The sequence below is a fragment of the Varroa jacobsoni genome, unplaced genomic scaffold, assembly GCF_002532875.2.
Source record: "Varroa jacobsoni isolate VJ856 unplaced genomic scaffold, vjacob_1.0 scaffold_1152, whole genome shotgun sequence".
NCBI lineage: Eukaryota > Metazoa > Arthropoda > Arachnida > Mesostigmata > Varroidae > Varroa > Varroa jacobsoni.
Window position 1 is genome coordinate 39,069 of NW_019214054.1, and position 21,795 is coordinate 60,863.

At 42.6% G+C, this 21,795-nt stretch overlaps 1 protein-coding gene across 11 annotated transcripts in view; it reads left to right on the forward strand.

The window, feature by feature from the left end:
* The window catches only part of ena (ENAH actin regulator enabled), a 40,526-nt gene extending 18,914 nt beyond the window's left edge, over positions 1-21,612 (forward strand). For 8 of the 11 annotated variants that reach the window (XM_022845199.2, XM_022845205.2, XM_022845207.2 and 5 more), the window contains 5 exons: positions 5,548-6,785; positions 13,656-14,577; positions 14,929-15,215; positions 15,775-15,935; positions 16,118-21,612. In XM_022845199.2, the coding sequence (XP_022700934.1) occupies positions 6,421-6,785; positions 13,656-14,577; positions 14,929-15,215; positions 15,775-15,935; positions 16,118-16,146 (1,764 nt within the window). In that variant the 5' untranslated portion in view covers positions 5,548-6,420 and the 3' untranslated portion in view covers positions 16,147-21,612. Of the gene's footprint in view, positions 1-5,547; positions 6,786-10,422; positions 10,682-13,655; positions 14,578-14,928; positions 15,216-15,774; positions 15,936-16,117 lie in introns of those variants that run through there. The other 3 variants (XM_022845200.2, XM_086971210.1, XM_022845210.2) reach the window with 3 other exon arrangements.
* The last annotated feature ends 183 nt before the right edge of the window (positions 21,613-21,795 follow it).

Genomic DNA, 21,795 nt, shown 5'->3' on the forward strand with positions numbered 1-21,795 from the left:
ACTCCAACGTTACAGTCAATGAGCTTCGTCACTATGCACTGCGTACTACGCTTTTAATGTCTGAGATGTGGGATACTGAGCTGATATGATGTTTCGATCGGCTCAGCTCCCAGGGAAATGTCCTTTCCCTACAGGAAAAGATACAGTGTTTTGCTCTTCCGTTCATCAAAACATCATTACTTGTATTACCCTAGTGATCTTAGGATTATGGGAGCGATTGGTGGCGTTTGTGATGGATGAGTTTATGTAACTAGCCCTTGACATATTTGTTAAAAACTGTGTATAGAATCGCTTGTCTCTATACTTATCAACATTGGGCAATATTTCTTTTATAATCCCTTGTATCTAATGCAGATCTTCCTCTCAGAATTAGCTTATAGGGACGGACCCTTTTAAGAGGCTACTCAACTTATAATTTTTTTCTCGTGGCTAAAATGGACTCTAATTGGCTAGAGATGAGAAGTGATTTTGACCCGGGGTTAGTTTGACCAGGGAAAAGCCAAAGAGGCAGCAACTGCAAAACGTATGGCCTGTTGCGGAAGGCCGTTAAGGGACAGAAGCCTCTTGTCAGACATTAGCGATGTGCTAGTAATGGGCGTCGAACATCTTATGAAGACGAAACCAATTCCGTCGCATAAGCGGGAGAAGCTGAGGGAATCTCTCGAAACTCCAGCGGGATTCGGAATGAAGCGTGCAGTTTTCCAGCCGGCGACTGGCCAGCCGGTTACCGTACACGCGTGTAAGGCTACGCAATGAAGCTACCAGGAACTTCCCTAACGCCTGCTTCTACTAGATAGAGTATAAGAGCATCATCGCCCTCACGCCATACACAGGAAGAACTAAATTACTGGAGACAAGCGATAGCGGCAGGTGGCGTTCCGCCCTTATGTCCATTGGAAAGTAACGTAAAACGCAAGTAGATGTGACAAAAAAACACCCGCAGTTGAGTGGGAGTAAACTCCATATTGTATTAGTTCAGCTATTTATTTGCTTACATTTCTATGGAAAAGAACGAGACTAAAGCAAATAAAATCGACAAGGTCGAGCGAGACAAAAGGTGCAACTGTTTAGGAGTTCAGGTATGAGGGTTTTCGACAATAAGTTTTGAAAGGGCTTATAGTTGTGTTTGAAATTGTCGTAAAGTAGTACTTCAGCATAGAAGTGGGTTTGACTTTTCTCAACGTCTGTTGTCATGATGGAAGTTTGTAAAAAACAGTAGAAATGCTTTCGTTATTGGATAGGTTATTGTACATACGTCATTCAGAGGCCCATGGGACTAAGTGTCGATATTTGGCTAGAAGCAGTCGTAACTGATCGCTAAAGATAATCGCTCGTGAAGAGACATATGTAACGTTCGTCAGTTCTGAGCGTAATCGATCGCCTTCAAGTACACAAAAAGATGTATGACGAAAACGCGACATAGAGAGGAATATGTTTTTCCGTTAGGCTTGGAACTAACTTAGTAAAATGAACGTTTATGGTGTATATAATGCAGTTATCATGTTTACATAGTCCTAACCTATCACTGAGCAAGTTTTACTATAAGTGACAGAGGTATATCTTCCGGGAACGTACGAAGTTAGCACTAACAAATTCCGTTTCCGTTCATATTTCGTGTAAAAGCCATTATTTTTTGTCGTAATTAACAAATTTTACCATACTAATACTGTTATTATTAACCGGTTCACATAAATGACGCCGACGCCAGCTTTTTGGAGGTGTGTTCGGTTCTGAACAGGACGAACGTATATTATCTGCTGTCTGGATGGAACTTTAATCCTCTTTAAGTTTAAAGAGCTGAAAGAGAGATGTACGCTATGCAGGGACGAAAGAAGATATAAAACGTTCGGCATACTTATCACGCTATTGACTTCGCCCCCATATTAGTATCTGTTCGGCATTGTTTCGCGTAAAGCTTAATAACTTAGAGTAACTGGCACGTACACTGCAGAGTTTATCCACTTCGCCTAGCTGAGAAGGGTAGAGTCCTCCCTATCTGTGGACGGGCAACGAAGACATCACATTATACATTCCATAAATTGCAATTTATCGTCTGCTTAATTTTAGTTATGCTCAAGTAATATGTTTATTAGACAAACCGCTGTAGCACGTATTTTGAACATCGTTTGTAAACATCTATTACATACATCTATGACGGTACATTAGAGGCGTCTAAATAAATATATTATATCCAAAGGAAAACCCTGAGCAACATGACTTTACCTGATTGTTTAACTTTTTTTTCCGGTAACATCAAGGGCACACTCGATCTAATTTCCGACTGGGTTTAGTACAAAGAAAATGTACGACGTAGATACTATAGATGCCATAGGCACTTTCACATGCTAGTGCTGAATGCAAAAAAAAAAGGTGAAATAAAATCCTTTGCGATTTCCTATGTGTAACTCGTCTGGGCGAAACCTCCTTCTTCTGTAATACAGACTCTCGGTAACCGTAGAAACCTAAACGTTTATCGTTCAATATTTGCAGATACATCTGCCGAACAGGAAGCGACCCTTATGATTGACTGCAGTCAGAAACTAGAAGTTCCTGTGGATCTGCACAGATATCTTCGACGATTCCAATCAGTTGTTAATACCGAACTGCGAGCGAGCTTGAAACTAGATGGGAGCTTCGTGTTCAGAGATCATCGTCACAGAAACTCTGAATCACTTTTGAGGCAAATTGCACCTAGCGAGTTGGTAGAGAACAAGTGTTTTATTATATGCCGGAGTCCCGTCGACTAAACCCACCTTAATGTGACCAGTAGTTTACGGTTATACTAGGGTACCTGCAATGACCTGACCAGGCCCTTATTCATAATAAAGAAATATCAGCAATAGAGTGAATACTTCTGTGTAGTCGAGTGTTTGATTGTGTTAACGATTTCAGTAGCGCATTCATATTGTACTAATTTTGGGTGCCTCGTTAGTATCTACTGCTAAAGCAACTAGATACAGACACATGGTATTCAACGCCCGCAAAATTTCTAATGTAATTTTTTTACAAAGCGGAAAAATATGTTTTTAAAGTATTCCTTTTGTAAAGAGCTTTGTCGTCATTTCTAAACTACAAAGAGCTTGTCTTCTGTAGGTATGTCAACGAATCACTGGGTAATTAAGCAGATGCGTGCGAGTGAAGATTACTGAGCGTTTGCCAGTTTTGCTCACCGTATTACATATCGCTAGTCGTCTTATCTGACGTTTTCTGAGATTTTTTTTAGCTAGGCCTAATTTAATTAAACGAATTACATTCGTGAGAATGGAGTGGTAGCCGCTACCCAGAGTAATTCCTACTTTTTATATAAGCTTCGCACACGCTAGCACGCATCTAGTATAAACAAAATTCATAGATGAAAAGATAAGCTTGCTATGACTGTAGCTGTTTTATCAGCAGAATTGTACGTGACAAGCCGCTTTATAGCACGTACACGTCCATACAGCTGCACGGGTAATTGGTGTTGACGATGGCATTTGGGACGAGTCCATCCTATTTGTATTACTGGATTAGTTGTTTTGTGTTTTATGACTTCCTTGACAAAATCGTAATTAGGTTGAAATGTCTTTAAAGTTAGCGTCCCTAGGCGGAACGGCACATAGCTCTGTTATGACCTGCTCAACGATCGCTTGAAGACATGGCGCTACTACAGAAAAGGCTTACTTGCACAGTAATTGAAGAATCGATCTTCGATAAGTCAGACTTTCTAGTACCATACTCCATATAGTCTGATAATAATATAATCAATCGTAAGTGTTAAATAATGTCAGCTATAACAAGGATGGTTATTGTACGAGTGGATGGTAGCAGTAAAAAGTACGTCCATTTAGTTGGCAACGCATGCAATTAGATACGGTTAAAACAAATAGAGTATAGTGTTTCTATAGGGTAAGCGGGATCGAATGCGAGGTACTGTACTAATCAGATATGCTTTCTGCGCGTGAGCTCCGTCAATGCGATTGGGTCTCTGAGTGACCTCTGATATGGTTTCCATAAGACGCTATTGTTACATGTAAATGAATTGTTACCCAGGTGGCAATTTCCCGCATTGAGGATTACACGCATACGCCTACAGATGTCGACAAATGTACATATACAAAAATATGATAGCACGATGGGGGTAATTGGCGCTTTGCACCCTATCCAAATTAGTGAGCTACGTGACTGAGTGTTGGCGTCCAAATGAGCTTTCAGCTTGATAATTAGCTGCCAAAAAACACCTGCCGCTGCTTCATGATGACACACACACACTGCTGCAGTAAGAGATTTCTCGCCCACCGACCTGAGAGTTCAACCGAATATTCCCCCTCAGGCTGTCACGACTGTTACGTGAGGTGCGCGTTGCACGTCAGCAGACAATTACTGGACCGTACTCTACGGCGGCTGCAGGGTAGCGTATAACTGATAGAATAAAATTAAGTTACTTTATACCACTTGACTTGATTACTATAAATAGTACTTTTACTAGAAAAGTCTCTGTCACCAGCATCGTTATCACCATCTTTTGCCATTATCTGTTCATGTGTTACACCGTTGTTCTCGTGATGCTAACCGAGTAATCAGGTGTTATGAATGATTTTCTAATTTAAGAAAACAGTAGTGATTAGCTCCGTATCGTCGTCCACAGTGATGCATGTTTTAAGGCGTCACAGACGCGTTGACGGTTGACGAGGTATAGCGGGTTGGCTTTCTGTGCGCGTTATTAAACGCTTAAGCTAAAAACTATGAGCGAAAAGGGCTCAGTACGCAAGTTGCCTAGTAGTCGGATCCGTTGACGACCGTTGAGTGATTGTAGCCTGATGTTTATACCATCCTGTAACCGTTTCACATCACCAGCAAATTGCCACGAAACGATTCTGACAACCCTATTCGTGCTAGTGATTGCGACAGAAGCGATCGTCCTGACGATGATTCTATTATGGATAAAATGAACACAACGGAACAACAACAGCAACGTCCACTAGACCAGCCAAAGGGTTCGCTATATTCGTACAAATGATCGGACCTATCAAAGTGACGATTTGACTTTCTGCACCCTTGCTTTCTGGCTGATAACAACTATAATAATCATATGGCAGAAGTAGACTTTTTTTTTTGTTATTGTGAAAAAATGGAGGAAACTGTAGTGGAAAGACATCGAGGAACGTGTAAAAAAAAAAGCTAATACAAACAAGGCTGAGGTCAGTGACGTGCCAAATCAAAAGGTTTGATTCTTTATTATTAGAACTTATTCCATAGAAGGGATATGAAAAGATTTCGGTGCGAAGTGAAGCACCGGTTTTGGGAGCACGTAAACGCATAAATCCAGATTTGGCAAAGCAATATGGTTGATTGTATTTACAGTCGCTCTATGATATTCAGGTATTTGTTTCTTGTCGCAACAAGCTTTAGTTTTCGCTAATTTTTTTGGTTCACCTTTTTTTGCTCTAGCATAGCTGCAGCTTTCTTTGTTTAGAGTATCGAGCGTATAATAGTAGCTTCTATCTGATACATGTAATTACATAAACCAACCTTTAATCACATTCGATTTTCATTTTCGGCTGCTTGCAGGATTTGGCCTACGGAAGACGAGTGCATGCGAGAACGATACAAAACTATCTGTCAGGACATATCAGCTAGCTAGCGCCTAGCACAACATCCCCCAGGGCACTGCTGATTAGAGTTCTCGCCAATAAAACTCTACCCATCATTATCCAGGCAATTTCTAAATGTCGTCTACCTCCCGTCGGCTTAACTGAAGACCTTCGATAGGACAACAAAACAGGATTGCAACATCGAAGACGAGAAAAGTAAAAATTTACAAAAAGGCAACCCTGGAAAGCAAAGGACCCGACCACTATTTTTACCTTATTATCGATCTAGAGCACCATCTATCTATAATCTTCACGATCATTGTTTGTAGTGAGACGATTTTTAATAATCTTACCGACTAATCGTGTGTTTTTATACTTTTACTACATTTGTACACAGTATAGATATTGTAATAACAGCAACGAAATATTCTTTTGAAAAAGGATAACCGAGGCGGAAGCTATCGTCCTCATATCGTGTCGGTGTGGTCGGTCCACCCAAGTAAGCAGAAGAACGAAAACCGCAAAGTGCTTTCTTGTCTTTTGGTCGCTTAAAGACGACATCGGAGCTACCCAATGGGCTAGGCAAGTCCAATTAAATTATTCGTTGGGACTAAACTAAGGGAGCAATTTCGCGTAGACCGTGTTTTTCACGTCTGCATCTTTCTATTAGAATCGCAGCACTCACAGGCTAGCAATTTTCGCAAACGCTGCGCCTGCTCGATAGCCAGCGTTTCTCTCCCTCTCCCTAAGCCTGTGTGTCTGGGTGTAGCTGTCAAACGGCTAACGTCGAGCTTGTTCACCGGGCAAAGGGGCATCAAGAACAGAGAAACGTGTGCGTGTGCGTTCGAGGATGCACCAGTCGGTCGCGCCCCACTACTGTCATCAGCAGCCGCACCACGGCAGCCATTCTGGCCAGTATCACCATTCTGGAGGCAATTCCGGAATCACTTCTACGGGACATCCCGGTGGCCATTCGCAGCCGACGTACCATGGTCACCCTAGCGCGCAGTCTTCACAACATCAGATGCCGCACCAAATGCCCGTTCAGACTCAACAACCACAGTCGCAAGGTCAAAACCAGTATCATCATCAGCAGATGGTAACCAACCCCTCCGGACAGGAAGTCGTCTACGATACGACGATTTATCAACAGCAACAAGCCAGTATGCAGCCGCAATCGCAGCAGCAGCAGCAGCAGCAGCAATACCAAAAATGGTAAGTTATAATCAAACCCCGAAATATTTGAACTTAATGCACGATCGAAAAGAATATAGATGTTCTAAAATTTGTTTCGACGTCAAATGTTTTTAAAACGCAATTTTGTATGTAGTCATATGAAAAGTAAACGCAAACAATGAAAAAATTACATTCGGATAATGCGCTTCGTGTGAGCACGTTATGTAGAAGCTTAGTAAATTACAAATTAAAGGCACTTGTACTTTGTAGCCTTTTAGCTGTTATAAGCAAATATACAGAGAGGCATACATGCAAGAATAGGTGCAGTCTAGGGTTCTGATGTAGCGTGTCTTTGATGACACTAACATTAGTCAACATTATCGATTGTAAGGGATGAAGAAATTCGCGTGTCGGTGAGTCCCTATGTGATGGGTCACGTCGGTGAAAAATCCTGGACGAAATAGGTGCGAACACTAGCAGAGATTATTAACGGCTACCTAACTACTGTACAGCCGCGTTAGCCATCATTTATTGTCAAACATGCTTGAGGTAAATCATTCGTGACCTCCTCTGACACGCGTCCGAGAGAGCTTATCCAGAACAGTTGTGAACGTTAATTCCTCGGTGATGCCCTGGCTGAAAATCGTGACTTGCACGGTTTTGCAGGGTAGGTCGAAATTCGGGTCTGGCATCGGTGCTGTGATCTCATTTTAAGATTGTGTAACTTACATTCTAACCCCAATCAAATGATATTGTTTGGTGCGGTACGCCCATTGCGTAGGTACGCCCACCAATAGTACCTAGCATGAACTGGACCTAGTAATATATGTACCTTTTCACTTTGTTGCGTCTGAGTCATTTTTGAGTCACGCAAACTGGACTCTGGTGCGCCCAGATACTGCTGCAATGGCACGATATGTTAACTAAAAAACCGTTCAAAATACTATGAGCTGTTTGCAAAAATGAACCACTATCACATTCGTTTTTGTCCCTATCTGATATGGCACTCTTTTTGTTATGTCTCTTGCCTATAGCACAACGTATCAGCTGCTTGTCACTATGTACAATGCCTATTATGAGGTTTTATTACTGCCATGGATTGTTGGCTCTTTTCTTTTGAGTGAAATAACTAAATAAAAAATAATACACTTTTAGCCTCTACCCTTTATTAAGGAGCGCTAGACTTATATGATGTGTATTGGCTCTTAGCAGATAGTTAACAGTTATTTAAGATGTAAATCTACTGTAACAAAAACATTACTTTCTTAATAAAAAGAGAATAGATTTCTGATTGAGATAGGCGTTGCTCTGGTTGCAAGCTTATCTTCTTCTCTAACTTCAATCTAATTTCTTCTAACTACAAATTCTTCTGTTCACACTTCATTGTTAGCTCACTTTCCCGAATCCTTGCACAGAATGAACTTGTCACAACTCTACTACGGGCAGTTGTGACTTCGGTTCATTTGCCTCAAACATGGATCTGCCTTCGTTCCTTCCGTTGCACTGTATTGCACTGCACATATTAATGAATTCCTATACTGACAGCAGCCGAACCAATTTTGGGTTCTGGAAATAAGTATACACATACAAGGCTTACGTCTGTTCACTATTATATTGTACGGGCGCAATTGTTCGAGGGGCGCGGTGCAACGCGTCGCCTCCGCTCGTCAATGCTATGCATCTAACATGACGGTGAAGGTTATTCTATGGTACCTAGCGGTCTGGTCAGCTGTCGTTTACCATCTATTGCTAGCCGCTTCTGCCGCTGGGTTTCGGGCTTGAGACGAATCGACTCTCTATGGTAGGGTACAAGAGACGGGATACGACGCCACTGAGTTTCTTTTTACAGGGCGTGGAGCCTGCTAAGCGATTGCTGTAAACAGCAATGGCAACGGTAGCAGGAGCAGCATAAAGATCAGCCCTTTGCAATAAGGCCTGATTCAGTCGGGCCCTACCCTTTCCCTCGGCCAGCGAGCCGGGCCCTTCAGGGCCCTAGGTGGGAGCGTTAAGGCTGTGTTGGCTGCTATAGAAAAAAAACTGGATGGAAGAGCTGCCTGCTACTTCGTACTTTGAACGTAGTGCCGAGTGGCTCTCTACGCACCTATTCAAATGGGGCCTTTGGGGCCCTCGCTACCTCTTCCCTTGTCCTCTCTGCAGTCCTTCGCTGAGCCCTGACTAATATGGCGGAGCAGCTTGAGTCAGGCTGTCCCGTGGCTCTCTATCTTAGGCGGAAAGGGTGCGGCGCTGTATTGACCCCCCCCCCCTTCCCGCAGTGACAGCACCGAGAACAGCGTCGCCTCATTGGACATCGTGAGCGGCGCCAGGTGCCAGTCAACGTAGGTGGGCGCCTCCACAGCGTTGTTACCTGCTGCGTGGTGTCAGCTGAGCGGCCCCCAGCTATGTGTGGGCGGCCTGCCTAGGTCTGCCTGTGCCCTGTAGCTGCGCCATCATCATCACGAACGACATTATTACCACCTCTACCTACTGAAGTACTTCCTTTCTAAAGTCGTGCGCATGTCGTTTGTTCACTCTGTGATGTGCTCCAAATGAAGTTCCATACGCCATGCGTCGTAGTCAACGTCAAGACGCTGCAGAAGCAGCAGTAACAACAACAATAATAATCAGCTAAAGCCCGAAACAGCGCTGTCGGAACCCAACATCGTTAACTGGGGATGCATCGAGCCTTGACGAGTGGTGCAACTGATTACCGCAGAAGGTCCTTGCACCGAAAAACAAACTAATCACGAATGAAGCCGAACATGTCCCGGATCTGACATCAGTAACAACGCTAGGCATTTTCGTTAAACTGAGTTGCTGCCAGTTACAGCGAGTAGAAGTCGCGACACATAGATATAAAAGCGACATAACGCTACCTCTATTTCCAGGCAGAAGCGAGGATAGGAAATGTCTGTCCTGCTACGTCCCTGACAAACCGGTTGACCCATGCTGTGATGATCCGCGTTTGCCCGAGGCTTAATCATATCTGCTTGAGGTGCTAAGATAACGTAACGTTATCTTTGTGAATTGCGATTTTGGCCGATTCGCAGCTGTGCCTCGGTTAATAAGCGGTTTTTCGATCCTTCCTTTCGTTTATACCGAAAATATCGCTGTCATCAGCGTTCAGAACAACGGCAGTTACAACAACGCCGCTTTACAAAGAAGAACAAACGCAAAGAGGGCCTACATAATCACCTATGCATTCAAACAGTGACACGACGATAAAAATCTACCGACACATTAGCCATTGCAGTTAACAGTTAACGAATATTAGCAAAGATGGCTGCATAAGAACCTAGGCCCCACCAATGATATTACCAATTAATGGTCGTGTTCACGTAAATAGTATGTGTGACTGGCTGTTAATTTGTGACTTATCCCACAAAGCCGATCTGTGCTTCCATTCCATTTGAGTCCATTAGAATAAGTCTTCCCATTCGTTTCGTGTTATAGAGCGCTTATTCCGTTATCTAGACCGTGGTGCCTCTAAACCAGACTAGCCGAATCACGAAAAAACAAACGCAGGATAAATTTAGCTGGAACAAGAAGAACGAACGTAGCGTACCGTACAATAAGTTCGCCTTGCTCACAGCTCGCAGTAGCTAGGAATCCGTTAGTGCATCCATTAGTGGACACTGATCGAAAAAACAAAATTCTTCAATGGTTTCCTCCCATCACCGCTCCCGCTCATCTATCATTTGTTTCCCGTGCCTCGAGGACTCTGTCTCAATGACACGGATCGGGAAGACCACCTGAAAGTATTTGTGTCATTGCCAACGTAAACGTCAGTCTCCTGTGATCTTCGTATTGCAACTACGGTAGATAGCACTTACACAACACTTTTGTTTTTGAGGTTCTATTTGTTCTGCGAGAAACGCGAGAGAAACACGCGAAATCGCGATGACTTCGAAGAGGAGAGACAGCGCCAATCTTGACAAGTGAGTTGGGTTAAAGAAACAAAACTAATGAATTTATTAGCTGACGAAAGCAAGGCGTTATAGTTAGTTGATCGAGGACTTAATAGCTGAAGGCAGCTATACGAAGATCAGATGTGTTGTTTGTGAACAATATTTCCGCGAGCAAATTGTCTGGGTCCAGGGATGCATTAATCGTTGGTATGTCCTATCGTTGGCGCCGTCGGTTTGTTTTGGAGGATGTCGGACCGTGCAAAACCTTCAACGACACGGTATAGCTCCCAGCGGGTGGGGTGGGAGAGGGCGTTGGGTATGGGGAAGAGAGACGAAACGACGGCTAACGCCGAGCGGAATTTGGTGGTGAGGGGAAACACCTTTGCTCCTCTGCGTTGGCAGCCAGGCTGCAGGACGAAGAAGGACCCTCTCGCCAAGGGAACCCTCCTATTCCAGGGCCCTGTGTGAGAGCGCTTCTTGGGAAACAAGGGACGTATCGTATTCGCGGGAGCGGCGACCACCTCCGCTATCGCCGCCGCCTTCGTTTTGTCCTATTGCGAATCCTGTTCGCAGAACAAAGCACAGGATTCGTATTTCGTTAGTACACATCGTTCCCTTGGTTTCGGGCTCATAATGACGCGGCCCGCGTCTGGTTCGGCTGTAGCTCAGGCCACGTATGATACGTAAGATGTGATAGAGTTTGTGACTATTAAAATCCAAATACACGGCCAGAGTTGTGTTTCTTAGATGTGCTGTTTTATTGTGTGCCTGCTTGGATACGTATTAGAAACAAGGACATATACGGTTGCATATATATATATATATATATATAGGCAATTAGAGCTGTAGTAGAACACGAACGAAACTCAACCGTTCTACCGCCTGCAACGCCTTGTCTTACGTAATGTGGTACCCTTAGCTTGTCCAACGCTAAACATTGATTGATTTTAACGATTGCATATTTCTTAGATAAAACAGCCGTGTATATCGATAATATATAACAATCATGCTACAGGAGACACGTACGTAGAACACCCAGTTTTCGCTGCGCATAGAACGAGAATGCTGAAAGCATAAAACGCTAATACTGGAGGATGCCACACCTTTTATTGTGTTCTTTTTGGCCAACTCACGGAATTTGTATCAAGTTTCTTATGTGCATACCGCTCTTATCTGTATTTACGGCAAGCTCTGCGTGATAACAGGCTTCCGCTATGGCTGTCGTGATCCTTAATAATCTTGAATTTGACAGCTCGTGTAACGGGCAGCCGAGGGAGGACAAGTAATATGGTCACTTGACTATATAATTTACGGGGTTATGGATTAACTTAACTAGGTTAATGTATTAGTAATTTCGGTCTTCTGCCATGTCTTGCAGACAGCCCCATCAACATATCCATAGGAAAGTATTCTTCAAGCTGTAAGACATATACAAGGGTACGTCCAGATCGATTATAGCGAGAGGACTAGCCAAACACTACTGTTTGTGCGACGTTTGTCATCCTCCCACAGCAGAAGTAGAAGAGACGTAAAGAAATTACAGCTATCGTTATTGCTGTCGTGATTATACTTCTTCTATATATCTATTGTTCGCGGGTCGCTCTATAGCCGCTTTGGCTGCTTTAACTCTTAAAGTTTGCTTAAACCCTGTGAAAAATGAGAAAGCATCTTGAAGCCGTCAGTGATGCAAGAAGTTACTAATAGTGATTTAACCCAAAAAAAAACAACGTTAACTAAGTCGGATTATATATATATATATATTTTTTTTTTACATGTGTGTCTGTGAAAGTATGTCTTCACAGGGCTTTTTTTAATCGTACTGGCGAAGCAGTTGGTTTACCGCGCGAATAGAGTGGTTGGATTGTCATACCACCCATCAACATACATTGCTGTCTATCTTAGTGTAGAAGGCACGACATAGATATGACTACAACCCGGGGGTCGACGCCCTCCAGAATACACGAACAGACAGAAGACAACTTGCGCAGTGCGGTGCGTACAGCTACGATAGAATAACGAACAGAACGAGAAAGATCATGACTAAGGTTTGCATCAACCGAGAAATCGCTTACATCGTCCGTAACAAGCGTTATACTGGCGCTAATCATAGATGCAATAACGCTCATCGTTATTGACAGTGTCGTTCTCGTCATCATGACAACAAAAGGCTTTCCCGGCTCGCAGCGGCCGCAGGAATTGCAATGTTCGGGACGATATAGGGGAATTTAGGGCTCTAGTCACGCAAAAATTGTCGAAAGAGGCAATCCGTTAGTTACTGCCTTTGCTGTTACAACAATCACTATTGCCATTATTATGAATAGTACCACTACCGTAACTATTTGCTGAAATGCTCTAAAGGTTTACGTATAGAGCAACTTTTGGCATCTATAAGCACACGTAGTAGTGCGCCTGTATCTGTATATAACAGGTATTTTGTCGCTTAAAGGGAAAAACAATCAGTGAGTTTCTAGGTGCTCACCGCCTTAGCGTTATTTCTGCGAAACAGGGCGTTGCTCAAAAACTTGGTGGCCAATTCGGCCAGAAACGTGTGGGACTCCAGGTAGAAAAGTACGCAGACGCGGTGATTCGACAACGCCGGATCATAAAGCTAAAACTTACTGAGACGTTGAATCAGTGAAAAAAGCAGCAGAAGGGAACCGAATCTTCGTTACTATGGTCTAAAGGAGACCGAAATAAGATATTTTTTGGCATATTGTAGTTAGTTTTAACGTAATGGGTCGTTCTGTATATAATAATCATTTAAAAAACGCAGTATTATCAAAGACGTTGATTACGCCGAAGGTTACAGCGGAATTTGTAAATGTTCTTTTGTGCTATGCTGTCAACGTGTCCATTAGAAAATACTCAGCGCGGACTTACGTTATTATATAATGGTTACCAACAGTACGTCGCATTTGCAAACATCTCTAACACACACTTTACTAACCAATTTTTCCTAATTTGTGTGCTTGTTTGTTTTTTTGTGTTTGTGTATGGTTCCCAGTGAGGTGTCCGTCGCCTCGGCGCGAGCATCGGTTCTCCTATATAACGAGCAAAGTAAAAAATGGGTGCCCTCCGGATCGTCTTCGGGACTGTCCAAGGTACACATTTATCAACACACTCTGCATGGCACCTTCCGCATCGTTGGCCGAAAGCTGGACGATCACGAGGTAGTCATAAACAGCGCCATCCTGCGTGGTTTCAAGTACAACCAAGCCACGCCGACTTTTCACCAATGGAGGGACCAAAGGACTATCTACGGACTCAATTTCAGCTCGAAGGATGACGCCGAGCATTTTGCTCATGCTATGACTAACGCTCTGGAGCAGCTCGCCAATCCTGGGGCGGCAATCCAGCCGCCGCCGCCTCCATTGCCGCTTCAGCCGCCCCAGGCGGCGCAATCCGCGAACTCAGTAGTTCAGCAACAAGTGCAGACGCAGCAACAGCAAGTGGCGAACGCGACGCCGATCTACCAGACGCCCGTCGAAGTGCCGCACCCCGCGCAGCAACAGCCGGCGGCCCCTGCGATAATGAACAATGGAGGCACTGCCGGAGCGCCTCCACCTCCACCACCGCCGATGCCAATTGGTGGCCATCATGTGCGTAACCCATCAACAAACGGAAGCCCCTATGGAGCACCCGCTGCTCCCGCACCCCCTCCAGGACCTCCTCCCGCACCTCCTGCACCGCCTCCAATGCCGGGAAATATGGGAGCACCCCCTGCGCCTCCTGCGCCTCCTGCGCCGCCTATGGGCGGCCTTGGAAGTGGTGCACCTCCGCCGCCTCCGCCACCTCCGCCACCCGGAGGACCTTCGGTCGGAGAGTCGGGTGGCAACTCGTTGCTCGCAGCCCTCAGCAGCGTTAAACTGAAAAAAACACCACCTATCGAGAGTGGTAGCAGTAACTCGGGCGATAGCAGTCATTTGGTAGGTAATAACACCAATGATGGAAGTTACTTGTGGTCACTTATTATAGTACATGCTTGTTAGAAGCGTCATCTGTTTGTATTGAACATTCGTAAAATGAAAGCAATAAATACAGCTTAGTTGTGTATAATTAATACTGAGTATTTTATATTGATTAGTGACCGTCTAACAGAAATAGATCTCGACTGGAAAATGCGAGTTCACTTAAACGATGTATGTGATATGTAATAAATAACAGTTAGGGCCCCATATGGCACCATATTTAATCATGTCTTCGGTAGTATCGAACTGTATGTTTTCGTGATCGTATTACCAATATAACCGCTATTGCCATTGTCGCTCCTTTCACAGAGGAAAGCGAGCTCAGGAAATCCAATGGCGAGCATGCTGGATGAGATGCAGGGCACGCTTGCGAAGAGGAGGGCCCAGGCGGAAAAGAAATCCGCTGCGACCGCCCTTTTCCAAGATGGCAAGGAAAGAGATAACAACGGTCACGGCCACGGAGATCACTCAAATGGGGCGAGTAACGGCAGTACAACGGGTAACAGCAACTGCAAGACCTGGTCACCTGGACAAAACGGCGTCGTAAAACGCAATGATCAACAACCCGGAGACACTAGCCCGAAGTCGCAACGCAAGTAAGTCTTACAGACCTATATCCTAACAATACAATTTGAAGTGAGAGCATACAGCCTGATTGTTCGGTGTTTAAAACCTGCCATCGACGAATCGACTAAGGGTGATCTTAACGCTTCTACTTACACTGCAAACACTACACTGAGAACAATGCCGCAACAGACGTTTTCAACAAATCTATAACCTATGCAGAGCTTCATGGGGATGTAAAAAAGATACACAGTTTTAAGAGGCCTTCCTGTAAGATGTCATATCGAGCTGATTGCTAACACAGTCGATTAGTCAGCTACGCTGAACTATGTGATAAATTATCATGGGCAAGATACAGAAAAAGCATAGTTGGCCAAAAAAAGTTTTGGAAATATTGTGGCCGCATATGAAAGCTTCGTGGCCGAAAAGACGAAGACCAAACACTTGTAGGCCATCAACTAGGAATTGACGAGTCGTGAAATCGGCCGAGTGTATGCTGCGGTCCGTGAATGTATTACCATATTTGGTTATAGCTGCCTTTATCAGACAGACAATCATCGGACCGGACGTTACTAACAGTGTGCATCGCAGGCAACGAATGGGATCGATGGGTGATATGGACGGCATCAAAATGAACGGTGACGCCAACGGCGGCGCGGTGCTGGATAATGAACAAATGGAGAGACTCAAAAACGATATTCTCAGCGAAATGAAGAAGCACATGAACAAGGTTAAGGAAGAAATCATCACAGGTATGAAAAGTCAACATGTAGTTTATTTATTAATCGCTCGGTACCCCAGAGACAAATTGGTGATTGTTACATAAAGTCCGTCGATGCTGTGTTTCATTTGCAATGAATCAACAACGTTGTGCCATCTAGAGTACAACATTAACCGACTGTTCTTCCTGCCACCGTGATTGCCATGTTTGCAGCGATTCGGCAGGAACTGAACCGGCGATAAGAAGCGTGTTGCAGATGTTCGCTTGGTGTGGCTTCGCAGTTCGAACACGGGACGAACGATTTCAGCTAAAAATACAAGACAACATGATGTTGGCCAAATATTGGAAAACACGCAACCAAGACAAATACCACAAGTGGCTGAGATAATCTAGTCGGTAGAGGTGTTGCAGGGTAGAGAGTTGATAATGCGTGACATGCGTACTGCGTACCGCTGTGTGTCTGGTGCTGGCCACGGTGAGAATGGAACTAAGCGGGCACCACTGATTCACAACTCCACGTATGCGGTACGCAACACCGAGAGTCGACGGTATGCGTGAGTGCGTGTGTTCCTAGTGTAACCAAAGCCACAGTGACGACCGTGCCGTATAATAATGATATTGATGATGATAAGAATCATAGTACTGATAATGATAATAACGTACCAGGGGAGAAATTGGACAGCGATGATGCGTCTACGGGGAAAAGAGTTAGGGGTGCTGTAGGTATCGGGGGGCAAAGCGCGAAGCAGTGTTCATTTGTGGCCATATGGGGTATTATGTATGCCAGGTGAAAAGTCGTAAACGTAGTTGAAAAGAATGACTTGCAAATGAGAGAACTTACTTAGCCAGTCAATTCATGGATTATACAAAATGGACAAATCATTTCCAAATCCCATTTTAAGCAATCGGTGAAAAGCATGTTATTTCTTAAGGCAAGCTGAAAATTTCGTAGGTTTAGAGGCTCGATAATCTGTGTGTAAACGAAGTGGTGAAGTGAGAGCAAAGCTTGCAAGGACTAAGTTGATTTCGAATTGGTTTTGCCAGCGGGCATCAGCAAAAATGTAGAGGAATATATATTGTACTGCTGCAACATTGAACTGTGCATATTACAAGCGCACTATAATAAAAGCGGAGGCCGATAGGTGAAACCGTAGGGCTTAAACAAGCTATGATGTCATTATATGCCATAATATACTATACTGTATTGTAAACTTCAGTCGCAGCAGTGACACCGTTACGTTGGAGACGGTAGTTAAGTCATAGGTCGTTTTCGATGGATAGATACGTACAGGTAAGATAAGGCGACAATATCTGTATGAAATATTAATTGCTGGGCCCCTCATCGAGTACAGTAAGCATTATCCATTGTAATGTCCATGCGGTGGTCAGTGCCTGTGAAGTAAGATCTCATCGCGGTTGATGAGCTATCACAAAAGCCCTGCTGCAAAAAGGCAGAATTTGGAAATCTTACGATTTCACAAATTAAGGGGGCGCTCGATCAAAGGTCCCAAAGAACTCAACCCAGCTGTGGTTTGTTTTTGTATTCATATAGAACTGTATTGTGTTTTATGCGAAAGAGAAACATTTATGTCTCTTCTTTTTATAAATGATAGGTTCTATAATCTTGTAAATGAATTCATCAATCAGTTCATCATTTTATCAATTTCCTTTATATATATGAGATGTCACTGCTGTGATTCGGACGCTGTGTCTTCTCGGGTTGCAGATAACCGATGTCGCGGGAGGGACAAATAGACATGAGGCAGGGAACATACGATGTTGATATGCTTGACATAACTGATCTTCAGTCACAGCAAAACTCTTCAACAGACATTTTTCCATCTGTGGGAATGTTATTATTAGCTTCTTATATAGCACTCACAGGTAGCAGGAAAACGAGCGACGTCGTTGGTATCGCACATCTGAGTATAAAACGGCTTGCTTGGATGCTAAAAGTTTCATTGCCCCAGCACCAAAAGACTGACAAGTTGGAGCGAGTGTCATGAAAATCAATAAGAACAGCTATTTTCTAGCCCTGCCACGTTTTACCAATAAGCATGTCGACGACTTACCAAATTGAGGTCACAAGCACGCAACCGCCGCGTGTAGTGGTTTGACACTATGCCCACCGAGTTCAGATATATCGAATATGTTCTCGAAAAGTTCTCCGTTAAAAACAAGACAGCGAAGTACGGCGAAAGCTGCGATGTTGTATTCTCTAATTCTCTTTTACAACAAAAACAAAAAAATTAAAATTATTGGCCTGCACATATAGACAATGCAGAACCGGACATTAGAACAGAGAAAAGGCAAAGCGTCTACTTAAACCGAAACACCAAAGCCTTTGCTCCGCTATGCCAATCACAATGATGATGGTGATGACGATAATGATCAGTATAGAAATTGATATGAGTATATAGAAAAATATATATGTACTATTGCTAAGAATAAAGGGTTTTACTACTACTGCTATCGAGGTATGATATAAAACGAGCAGAAAAACAGAATAATAATAATAATAATAATACAAAACCTAAAATAATTAATATATTACAGTACGATTACATTTAATATTACTTCGATTAATTTTTTAAGAGCTCTCTAATAACCACGAATATAGCATTATAAACGGCTCGAGAATCATTTCCGAGCCATTGCTGCTGAAGCCTAACTGCTGAAGGGGGTGCGCGCTGCTCACGTGGAAGGGAATGTAATGACTTAAATACACTTCATGCCAGTGGTATTATATTACTGAATAGGTGAATACAGTAATGGATAACAGAGAGAGAGAGAGAGAGAGAGAGAGAGAGAGAGAGGGAGAGGGAGAGAAAATATGATCCCTACGAGAGTTATTACAATATTAAACCAACAACATAATTTAAATAATTTATTTTTGCATTCATACAACAGTAACATCATAAAAACAATAGCAGTGTAAACAAAAAAGTATTTATGTGTGTGCATTAAGAAAGCATGGCATAAAAGACAAGAGGCAAAAATGATTTTGGGCGAGAGAGGAGAATCAGAAAGTTTCTAATATTTTAATAAAAAGGTTTTGATAGTCTCACTATACTAGAAAAAATTACAAGCGCAGCCAAACAAACAAGTATTCAAAACACGTATAGATACATGTATTAGTATGTATCAGTCAGTATTAAGATGCATGCTACAGGCAAGTGAGACATGAAACCTATTATTATAATTCATCTAACCGACAATTGAAATCACTGTTCTTCATTTAAAAACCAATATTGAGCGCAACTTTTTTTTTTATGATAAAGATAGGAGAAGAGGTTAATGTGAAGGATGCTTAAAAACGAATGGTCAAATGCCTATCAATACTAATAATATAAGCAATGATAGCAATGAAAACTTTTTATTGAAAAACGATAACGATTGATAATAGGAGTAACATAATAACGAGTAAGTAAGAAAGGAAACAAACAATACATACAGGAAATGACGACATCATAATGAAACAGGTCCGATCATAATAATAATGATAATGCCGACACTAATAATAACATAATAACATGTAATACTACCATTATTATTATTATTTACAGTCACAAATAATATAAGTAATGATGATAAAGATTAATAATAAAAAGAAAGAGACAGTATACAGCAGTAGTGGCAGTAATATATATATATATATATATATATATATATATTGACGACTGTACTGATAAGACAGCAGTGAAGATGATGATGACCCTATTTTGATTGAGCCTCCCACCTGTAATGTATAATTGTTTAGTCGTGTAATTTTGCAATAGTTCCTTACACCGACCTGCCTCTGATGCATGAATTTCTTCCATATTCCGTTTCGCAACCCACCAGCTTGTTCACCAAATGATCGACACCGACCCTTTCTTTTACGCTGAACATGATCGCTATTACGATGCCCGAGAAAGCTCACGAGGTCTGCTCGAGAACTTTTCACCTCATTGCAATAGATTCGGCAGAAAGGAAGCCCAGCAGATGGCAGTGCAGCCGATGAGGCAGGAATTTAGTTCCCACCTTAATTGCCATGCTACAAAGCTTTTCAGAGCAACACACGGCGATACAAGCTACCAATAAGCATCAGCTTCATGCGCATAGCGTCTGCGTATGATTTCAAAGCATGAACGTATTGATCTAATAACTGTAGTAACAACTATGAAAAACGTCGACCATTGATAGTACCAACGTAATATTATTGTCACAACCAAATTAACAACAAGAACAAGATGATGGTAACGCTAATTGATAATTATAATCAAACAAATGGCGAATATTGTATGTGTGTTTGAATGTCATCAAAGGAAAGACAACGCAGAGAAAGAAACGATGGATAAGAGATTCGTGAGAGCTAAATGAGGCTGGTCTGATGAACAACGTAATGCACAAGCGGCGCGAGGATCAGCATCCATGTGTACAGTGTTGCTGGCTATGTGAAGTACACGATCTTTGTTCTGAAGCCACTCGATCATGTCTGTCGTTGCTGCTAGTACATTTGAGACGAGCTCTATATAACTGTTTCCCATAGAACTTTGTCGGTGCTCGTGAAACTTGAAGGCGACGATGAGGAAAGAACAAAACAAAGGGCTAGCACGTTGACAAAATATAGGATCGATTTTGAAAAAAATTCCAGTTTTTTTATGTGACACTATTTCGTCAAACAAACGAACAGAGTGTACTTTGGCAACAGCAGTCGCAGCGGTACGAACAATAACAGAACATGTGTTCTCGGCATAGCCAACGATGCAAGATTTAAAGCAATTAATTTATAATCAACAACAACATGACGGCGTCTTAACAAAAAACAAAACACATTTGTGTTTGTAACATAAACGACGATAGGAGAAAAAGCTTTGATACCCAACAGCGAGCAATCGAAAAACCACAGTATTACTTGTGGTGTTGCTACAAATATGGTTAGCAGCAGGAATCAAAATACGAGAGTCAGCTACAATAAACTAAGAGAACCTATTCGTTCAAGGAATGGCAACCGCGAGTTTTTGGCCTGATCAAAAGCCATGCAGCCCATATCGTAAACAAGCATTAGCATGGCTGTCGGCCAAACATGAACAGAATCACGAGTGAGCGCAAGCTTAAACTAGTGGTGAAAAGCGAATCCTATTCAATACTGGATAAGATCAATGCTGTGTCTTCGGTATCATTATTGAACTAACGACAGTAATTGCTATTAATTTCTGTAGTATACTTATTATAACTCATGAACGGATAAAGTCAAATAACAGGAAATCACGACTAATATAGGGAAAAAATTGATGGTATCGAAACTACCCGTAGGGGGAGATTAATGCTATTAAATATAACGAAGGATGATGGATAAGGATACGCGATCTAATGCGATATCAATGCTATTATTACAGATATTGATAATAATATTATAAACATACACAGTAGCATGCATATGTGAGGCCAATTTCGTGGCTTCCAGCTAACCCAGGGCAGGCAAAAAATTACGAGATATAATGATTATAATGCAAGAAGAGAGCACGGAGTCTAGGACGATTACAATGTCCCTTATGACGATGTCAGCGCAATGATTGAATCCAAAAAGAAGAGGATGGCGAACGGGGATACATACAAACGAAGCAAGCAGCCAACGAGAAAACCAACAACAACCCATTGAACCGCCTATAACAATTCTCCAAATGTACATATTAATAATAAAACGCTGGTAATAAATTACGACATATACTTGTCTCATTACTTATTTTTCAGTCATATATATATATAGTGTAGCTATAGATATTTGATGTTACAGTAAAGGGTTTTTGGGCAAGCAATGACAAAAATACCGGGTTAGTAGTGGAAATACGGTAGAAATAGTGTAGAAGTAGTCGGAAGACCAGTCTTGCTCTGCCCAAAATGAAGCC